The following is a 10,030-nucleotide window of genomic DNA, read 5'->3' as shown; positions in this document are numbered from 1 at the left end:
TATATATATATATATATATATATATATATATATATATATATATATATATATATATATATGTATATATTTTAAAGATAATCGATGGCAGGTTTATATCTGATTTGCCTGTGTAGGTTTCGTTTATTTTCTTTCATAACACAATCATCTGCTGAGCCAACAAGCAATGCTTTCCTTCATTTTCTCGTATTCTTTGTCTAATTGTTGCTTATATTTAAATCTTCTCATTGTTCAGCGGCACTCGGAAATAACTGCATGCATGCCACTAAATGATACGATACTGTGATCTTCAATGAATAAAGACCGTGTTAACATAGATAGACAAAACTAATGCTCTAGGAATCGCAATTGACAGGTCATATTCGCCGCGTGTAGAATCAGTGATATATCTCTTAAGAAAAAGACCGAGTGCCGAGACATTACTGATCATTACATAGAAACATTATAGGAAATTGCTAGGAATATTACTGGGAATCACACAGACGTTATTATATTATTGACACACAAAAAAAATATTATTGCAATGTGATTTTTTTCACACTATTGAAATGTATTACTACATACCTGAATATTACCGCAGTAATATATACATAGTAATGGTTGCGGTCAGCAGCTCAACAGTTGAGTGAACGCTCGCTGTTATTGATGTACTCTTCTAAATCATCCAATCGGACTTTCAAATCTAGAAGAATATACATACATAGCGATCAATGCTTACTCAATTGTTGCTGCTCGTCTAAATCTGCTTAAGATTCCAATTATTATGATAGTCTTACAAAATTATTTTCAAATCGGTATATATTTACTAAATTTTTAAATACTTTAGCAAAATTGTTATTTCCTTGACAGTATAAAGAAATTATATAATAACCATATCTTATCGTAAATATTATTATTGTAATTATAGCTATAATGTAATTAATATAATTAATACTGCAATTATTGTTATAATTAGTACGATACGATCAATAGCTTCGCCGGTACCGCGTGTCTAGTTTCCCACTAGCTACCCTCATGAGGAACGTCAGCCGTTACCGACAGCGTATTCTCCGAAGGGGTGTCGAGCGGCGCTGAAAGCATCGTCGGGGGTGGCGTCGGAGCGGGTCGCGCGGCCGCCAGCAGCGGGTGGCAGGTTCCCCTGCGCGTGGGGAAGTGAGTCGTAAAATCATCCCGACGAATAGATCGACGGAAAGAACTGCCTGCGGTGCCTGTCATATGGAGCCGAGCAACGGGGCGGTGTGTTAGGCGATCGGCGGTGTCCCGCTTCCGCGGGACGAACGCGCGGGCCTACCACGAGAAGAGCGCGAATGATCGATCCGACAGTCCGGTGAGTGCACAAGTACTGCGGAAGAGCGCCGGAAGTTCGTGGAGGAAAGAAGAAGGACGGGGGGACACCCGGCCACGCGCGGAAAAGGTAGACCGCAGACGTTCGGCTTCCGAGTGCACGCGTACTCATCAGTGCAAGGGACCCAGAAATGGGTCAACCCAACCCAACAGTGGTCGTTTTCTCGCGCGAGTCACTCGGTGGCCTAGTTTCACCGGGGGCGAACAAATAAAAAGAGTCGCGACGTCCTCCCTCTTCCCCTCTCTCTCTCTCACCCCTTTCATCCGCGAGACGGCGGCGACGTTACATGTGTCTCGTTGTCGTTGCCGACGACGCCGTTGATCGCGAGAATCAGCCTTCCATCTATCGCGGGGAACGAGTTATGAACTGCCACGGACCTCCTGCTGGCCTTCGGCTGGCGAGAATCCATCGATTGACTCGCCGCTCCGACGTCGCGATACGGCATTAGACACGGCTGATAGTCGTGCTGTTGCGGGGGTAAAATCGCCGGAGGTGAGAGAAGCCCTTAAGTGCAGCGTTTGATTCAAATGTATGGATAATAGTGCTTCGATCGGGAGGAACGCATTTCTGGTTCCAGTCCGACCGTCCGTCGATTACTCTGAGTCGATTGTACTGCAGTGGGATTAATTGGAGTCGATCATAGTGATCTAATAGATTAGGGGTGCTTTCCAGCAAGAGTTGTGTCATCTGTGTCTCTTGCGGAAAAACACCACAAGTCCAGCGATATTATCCCGATACGTTTCGTATCAATTGTTATGTTTAAAACATCAGCAGAGGGAAAAGATTCTAAAAATAATTTATTGCAATTCGCTAACTACTAGTTGTTGTTAGCGTCGAACTTTATTTCATGGTCATTGAAAAGGATGTCCCCCTGTTCGATCACGCACTCGAGGGAAAAAAGAAATGTGAGAAAAATCGAACGATACCGCGCTACGGTTAAATTTCCCAGGTGTTCGTATATCACCACCGTGAACCATTTTAAAATATCACGAAGAGTCCGTTGGAACGAGTGCTTCTGCTGGTGCTTCGGGAATTAGATTATACCGATAGTGTCAAAATACATGTTCAGCCTCACTGTTCCATTCAATTCAATTAAATTTGATCTTCGATATTCGATATTCCGTTTAGAATGTGGCAAAGAAGATTTGATCGATCGCATTTCTTTATTCATTGAATCAATCAATTAATTAACATTGATCTCCCATGAAATCAGTTGAAGGAAGATACGAATCATCCGGAAGTTGCGGATTCGCTCGCCGCAAGATATTTTGAGGCTATATCGATTATCGAAGACGCTAATCGAAATCGCACGCATAACGTCAAATTATTTCTCGCAAACTGTCGTATATGCTAATCCACTATCATAAGTGGATCTAAAAATCACTCGCGACTTCACCCCCGTTGCATTATCCTACTTGTCGTTCGATCGCGGTGGAAGCATTTTCTTTCTAACTTTTTTCCTTTACTCTTTCGAAATGAATAGGATAAATAGATAAAATCTACAGAAAAGGAATGAAAAAAAGTAATTTTATAAATACATAAAATAAATGACAACGATTCTTGTGTTCCAATTATACATAACTATTTCTTAATTAATATTAATACACATTGATATTGTAAAGGTTAATTATTTATAGTTTGTATTTTACGAATATATAAATTATATGTAATTATAAGTATTTTATAAATTATTATTTTATAAATTTTATATATACATCTATTATTTATATTATTATATATAAATTATTTTTATAAATTATTCTATTAATTATATTGTTAAATTTTTTTATTTATTGTGTACGTGTGTTATCATAAAAAATACATTATTTTTAATCTCATCAATATAATCGAGGACGTTCGGTGTAAATACATGATATTTACGTAACGATTCGCCGTAATCCCATTCGCCGTTGCTACATTCCTCCGTTATTTACCTCGGAAATGTCGAATTAATCCCAGTTACTCGCAATGCGCGCAAATCGGTGTTAAATTTACGATCAACAGTACCGGCATCATAAATCCTCGCACTTCCCTTAATGATGTTCGACTGAATTTTATGTGGCAAAGGATCCGGAAGGCCGCTACCTCGGACACCCTGAAAATGGCGTCCAATAAACCGCCAGAGATGAATTACACGTGTGAGATTTGCGGCCTGGAGGGCTTCAACGACGAGGAAATGCGGTCGCACATGGTGCAGTATCATCTCCAGGGCGCTGCCAACTGCCCGTTCTGCGACCTGGGTGAAATCTCGCCCACGGAGATGCTGGTCCACGTTAACAGCGCTCATCTGGACTACCTGACTCCGAGGTACATTAGAATGCATAAAGTAACACTGTTCTCTTCTTGCTTATTGCACACTGCATCTTTCTATAAAGTGGAATATAAATTTCTTTTAATTCGTATTGTTACATTTATAATATCGCATTATAATAAAAAGTGAAATAAAATCGAGTAAATTCATTAAACTTTATTTTCACGGAGAGTACATTACATAAGTGTAAAAAATTACTGCATTAATTGTTTTAAATTATTACTAAAGATACATTGAAAATAGATAGTATTTTTCCTTCTATTTTCCCTAGTCGGTCTAGTTAAATTTTTACTACTTTCTATTCTATTATTTTCCATTTCACAACGTGCTTGATTACAAAAATAGATGGTCTCTATTAGTTCAATCTCCTATCCAATTTTACTCCATCTTCTTCTAATAATAAATAAAAATGATAATAATAGAACAGGTAAAAATATAAAAGAAATTAATTTTTCCAAGAATTTCCAAGATTTTTCGGTAAAAGTTCAATCATAGGTCTATTCGCGTTGCTCGATATCCCCAAAATTTTCGCACTTAGAACGAGATAAATATATATTTGATTAGATATTAAAGAAAGAGAAAGTGAAGATTCTGAGAATAAAAGATGTAAGCAACGCGAGCAAACCTAATATGAAAAATGTTAAAACGAATAATAATCTAATAAATATTGTCTAAGGAATATTTAGCTAATTATTCTGTTGAGTGTAAATCTCGACTGGAAATCTCTATGTTTAGCTGAGAACCAGATTTAGTTGTATATATATGTCGCGGATTTTAATCATAATGTTTTCAATCAGTTAAAATCGCATTTATCCGAGACAGTACACCGTCCGTGTATTATCCGAGATGATAATTATTTGAATTATGTTTAGTTTTATCACACATACACTAAGAAAGAATCTCAAAATAAATTAAAAATATTATCTAATCAATAATTTCTGCAAAATCTCGTATTATAATGTTTGCAGTTGTAAAAATAGATATATTGTAGAAATAGTTTTTAGTTAAGATTCTCGACGATTATTATTTCTCGATTTATTTATAGTGATTTTGACTGGGAACACTGGTGTACACACACTGGTGCATATTAAAACTGTTATACACTGTGAATGTTTCCTTTCTTTATTATTTTCTTTATTATTTCGTAGCACGTCTCTCGCAACATTCAGAAATGATTTTGAAATTATAAATATACATTTTCTGTGTAATAAATCACATTACTAGTTATACTCTAATCTGCAAAATTGACTGCTTTCTTGAATATTTTTTGCACCTCTTCAATGTAATTTTAACTTTTACTCTGCTTTTTTTTTACGTTCTATCAGGTATATTAATTATCATCGTACTTGATGACGATAATATTACAATTCCATGAGTATATAATACAAATCATTTGTCATGACGTAAATAATTAAAAGTGCTTTTCATGCTGACGTTCGACGCTCATTTTTTTTCAACATCAAAATAGGTCAATAGGATATATTAGAGAGACTCAGAGAGAGAGAATGATAAAATATTCTTCCTCTAATTGGAGCAAAACTCCATAGACAGAACAGATTGAAGAAAACTGGTCACGTGCTCCCATCCTAATTGGACGTGGACACTGAAATGTGACTTATTCACGTAATAATAACCAGTTTGTCACTCTCTTCCTCTGAGACTATTTAGGATTAATTAAAAAATTGACGCTAAACAATGAAAATGCATGAAAAGTGTATAACATCATGTATGTGTAGAGACGCTAATGTCAAAATTGATACCACGTGATTACACTCATGCTTTTCAGCGTTTCATGAAATGTATTTGTACCGATATTATTTGTATTTGTACCGATAATTACACCAACTGGCCCCAACAAATTTGTCGGATCCACTTTGTGTATACTTGTGCTGAGCTCAGATGAACATGCGAACACTGGAGAAAAACTGCATCATTCAATCAGCCGAACACACCAGTTGCATTGATACCGAAATGTGCAGTTAATCATAGGGTGTCTCAGTTGAAATCATTATGAGTTTAAAAACAAAATTATTAAAACAATAGAATGTATTGGAGATTGCACGATTTAACCTGTTTTTATATTAGATACAATTTTACGGCAATTAAAATATTAATTATAGTTTATCAATTATTATCATTTATTGATATTATCATTACCTATATTATTGACGTGATTAAGTTTAATTTCTATATATCGACACTTTACCGTCTGATAACAGTATTACCATCAGTAAACCATCGATAACTGTTATTTAATTTCCCGCCAACGAGCCATATGATCAGACAAAATTAGAGCGAACTAAATCGAACGGTTTCAAATATCTGTTAATACATGTTACTGAATCGAACGGTATAGCTAATAGCGTATTGTGTCAACAACTGTCTATGAAACAAAATACAGGCATATTTGGGTGAATCTAAAGAAGTTGCAAAACTCATCTCGACGAGATAGAACCAGAGAGGTTTCTCTCTGATAGAACAAACGTGCAAGTGTTAGTGAAGCTGTACCAGATTTATTCATGTGGGAAACAAGGAAGCGACGACGCGTCGAGGAATGCGAGAGGAATTTGTTGACCGAAATGTAATACGTGCTTTGTAGTACGGATGAAGTATTCCGACAAGTCAACAATACTTATGACATTCGTATCTATGCGCGCTCGTGCATGAATATTGTTTGACTCGCTTTATTGGTAGTTCCAATGGAGAGAGATCGGCTAACGCTGTTACTTGTATATATTACAGCACCCCGGAGAATGATATGATGGCGTTTATTGACGATGACTCGCTAATGGATGAGCACAACAGACGCGACGAGTGTCGAGCGCTCTCACCATCTATGTCTCTGCGACCACCTCATCTGCAGAACGGCTGGGGTAGCTCTGTGAATCAGCGCATCAAGCAGCAGCAACAGCAACAACAGCAATCGTTGAGAAAGCCGGTCCAAGTAGCAAGTTCCAACGTGAACAATAATAACAACAATAACAACAGTAATGCCAATGCTGGTAATGGACATTGTTCATATTATAAGTCTGTCCTTTTTAATTGAACGTTTTAGATAGCAAAATGTACTAGTAATTTGCTGACAAATTGATAGCAAATTTGATTATATTTCTACTGCAGATTCATAGCCATTTGTGTGCTCATTAAGTTGGCTCATTAGGATCTGTCGATGATCTATTGATATGCTGTGTTAGCAAAAACTGAGAAAGAGCTACGTACACGAATAATTTTGGCTTTGTTGCTCCCATTTTTGGTAGCAGTTTGTCGGTATTGTTAGATATTAGATTCTATACGAAATTTGTTGTCCTCTTTTGCTATAAAAAATTAGCATACTTTACTCAAAATCTATCTCTGGAGACTTGCCTATTTGGTACTTGCATAATTCATCTTTTCTTTTTTTTTCTGTGAACAGAAGAGGAGGAAAAACAAACTGTGCAAGATGTTTAGCTAAAAAAAACAGGCCTTATATTCGATCTGAGAATGTGAATGAAAATTAACATGTTCTTCTTGTTTAGTGTTAGAGGGTGCAGCAGGTCAAGGTTCACCGCTGCGTTCAGGCCTAAATCTACAACTACGCTCGCACGCTTCCCCAAAACTTCCAGTGCAGGAGTGCCCGATGTGCCCCTACAGTTCCGACAGTCCACTAAGGTTGGAAGAGCATATCAATCGCCAACACTTTGATCTCACCTCGCCGTCCTTCCCGCCGGAATCACCGCCATCACGGGATGGAGTCTTCAACTGCCCCCTTTGCGTTACGTCTTTTCCAAATTCTTCTGATCTTGAGTTACATGTCAATATCGAGCACAAAGATATACTTAGGTACGCATTCACGTGCAATGTATTTAAGAGATAATAGTAAATTAATTATAGCACAATTATGATAATTGTTTAACGATGATTTATTTTTGTTAGCCCTGCAAACGGAACAAGTTCACAATCTGATACGGCTACTATCGGTAGCGACTCTACGCCTGCCTGTCCAGTATGTCTTAGTACATTATTTAAAAATAATGACGACCTAATGGCACACATCGAAGAGCACTTCAACAAGAAGAGCACGCCGTCGCCTGTGACGCCAGACGTGTCGACCGACCGTATGCTAGCGAAGGACATGGAGAGGAGAGAAAAGGAAGTAAGGAAACTACGCGAACAGCGCGAATTCGAGATGTTGAGAGCGCAGTACGGTATGGACAATCAGGGTAACTTCAGAGAACAGAGTGTCACTAATATGCAGCGGGCTGTGTATGCGGGTGAAATGACAGTGGCTGATTTTTTCGAAAGACAAATTGAGCTCAGAGTCGCCGAGAGTAGCGGTATCGACGACGGCAGTTCTTGTACGCGCGGTACGTACGATTTATAATATTCTTTACGCAAAAGTGTTTAATTTTATCCAAGAAACTTGGCATTATTTATTCTCTTGTAGGGCTGGTCCCGAAAGTACGAGCCATTAGTCAGGCTTGCAGTAATGTAGTGAATACCTGGATGTGTTCCACTGTGGACCATTACGCATCAACTTACGGCGATAAGGGCTGGGGATGCGGTTACAGAAATATGCAGATGCTAATCTCGTCTCTCTTGCAGCACACAGGATACAACGATCTAGTTTACAAAGCATGGAGCTCCGGTGCCGGTGGCAACAGTTCCACGGAGAATCCTCTGCGTAGCTCCATGCCATCGATCTCAAAATTGCAAAAGATGATCGAGTGGGCGTGGGCGCAAGGGTTTGACATCCAGGGCGCGGAACAACTCGGCGGTAAACTCGTTAACACTAGGAAGTGGATCGGCGCCACGGAGGTATTCACGCTGCTGTCTAGTTTGAGGATAAAGTAAGTTCCATGAACGCGATTGATCGCCAAGTCATACGACGCACACTTTTTTTTCCCTGACTTCGTACAGGTGTCAACTGGTGGACTTTCATAGACCTACCAGCGCAGACGGCGGTCATCCTGAATTGTTCAATTGGGTCTTGCAATACTTTCAAAGGTGCGAAGACTTCAAACCACCTCTTTATCTTCAACATCAAGGTAAGCGTTTTTTTTATATTTTTCAGAAAAACCAAACTAACATACTCAAATAAATTTAGGGCACAGCAGAACAATCATGGGCGTGGAACAGTTAAGGGACGGTTCAATAACCATGTTGGTGTTGGATCCGAGCCATAGTCCACCGCAAATGGCACATTTCAATAGTACGAGTAGCGCGCCTGGAGCGATGAGGCTCGTACGAAAATCCACCGCAGCAATGAAGGCCAGACAGTATCAAGTTGTAGCTGTAATCGGTACTATGGATACAGAAGCGCAATACCAGGTAATGCATACAGGCGCCTTCAAATAGTCTCCTTATTTATTTAACAATACGCACGACGTTAATCTCACTTCTCGTATTTCTTTTTTTCAGCAAAGTAAAGTATTACGATCAATGCGAGTTCCTCAAGACAGGTGAGAGTTGCTGGTCCGAGAAATAATCAAGCCTCGGGCAAAGACTATAGACTACTGCCTCAAACCAATCTTATCCAATATCCTTGAAATTACGTGACCGCGATGTCCTATGTTCTTCTACCGCTAGCAGACTTATTCCATTGTAGTATATTATACATAGTTGCAGATCTCGTATTATTTAACAATATATTCTTGCATCTCTCTAGTCGTTAATGATGGACTGACTTCTTGAATCATTGTGCCCGCGCGAAGCCTGTGACGCGGTGAACAATTTTGCGGAGCTAATATTTAAATATCAAAATGGCTCTTCGTCGCGTCGCTGTAAACGAGTAATCTTTTTCTGAATGAAGAAATACTTAATTTTAAATAAAAATTTATTGTGCACGTAAATTTCTGCGAAGAAAATTATCAGATTCAAGGCGGGGTGAAAGGCCCGTGGGAACATAGTGTTAAATCGATCGTCATTTCTTGTCCAAAATGTTCTGCTCAATTTTCGTCGCACCGAACAGGCTGTGCTAACCCTTAGTCGACCAATCGTCTTGTACCGATCGGTTGCACCATCGAAAAAGCCGTGGCAGAGCTTGGAAAACGAGACTTTTTCGTAGCTGTGATGCTGTTATCAATATGACGCTAATCATTCACTAATAACGGATACTCTTGGAAACGCTCCAGAATCAACGCGGTATTCCCAGCACTTGTCTCGTTCTACAACTTACAATCTGTGACAAAGATTTCCATCAAAGCGATGTCGACTTTTAGTCAATATAAAAAGTGCCGAGAACCGTACGGTGCATACCTTACAAGTTTTATATAACAATATGAAAGAGATATTCTTTGACGCATTTTGATTGCTAAACGCTTCTATAAAAGAATCTGGAGTGTCTGCAAAAGTGACCAAAAAATCGCATTTTCATATATATTATATATATATTATATACT

General features: G+C 38.7%; 1 protein-coding gene across 1 annotated transcript; it reads left to right on the top strand.

Moving 5' to 3' along the window:
* The first annotated feature begins 1,304 nt into the window (after positions 1-1,304).
* On the top strand, positions 1,305-9,095 carry LOC105627510 (zinc finger with UFM1-specific peptidase domain protein-like). The gene is made up of 9 exons (XM_012208789.1): positions 1,305-1,324; positions 3,410-3,649; positions 6,396-6,655; positions 7,169-7,472; positions 7,566-7,996; positions 8,077-8,479; positions 8,550-8,677; positions 8,737-8,960; positions 9,051-9,095. The coding sequence occupies exons 1-9, from the start codon at positions 1,305-1,307 to the stop codon at positions 9,093-9,095; spliced, it is 2,055 nt and encodes a 684-aa protein (XP_012064179.1).
* The last annotated feature ends 935 nt before the right edge of the window (positions 9,096-10,030 follow it).

Source organism: Atta cephalotes (assembly GCF_000143395.1).
Source record: "Atta cephalotes unplaced genomic scaffold scaffold00009, whole genome shotgun sequence".
In the NCBI taxonomy this organism is placed as follows: domain Eukaryota; kingdom Metazoa; phylum Arthropoda; class Insecta; order Hymenoptera; family Formicidae; genus Atta; species Atta cephalotes.
This window is presented reverse-complemented; position numbering and strand designations above follow the sequence as displayed.

Excerpts from the sequence above, each read along its gene's own strand:
- LOC105627510 (XM_012208789.1), top strand. The coding sequence starts at position 1,305 with ATGATCGATCCGACAGTCCG. Across the intron at positions 3,650-6,395 it reads CTGGACTACCTGACTCCGAG|CACCCCGGAGAATGATATGA; the intron begins GTACATTAGAAT and ends TATATATTACAG. Across the intron at positions 6,656-7,168 it reads CAACAGTAATGCCAATGCTG|TGTTAGAGGGTGCAGCAGGT; the intron begins GTAATGGACATT and ends CTTCTTGTTTAG.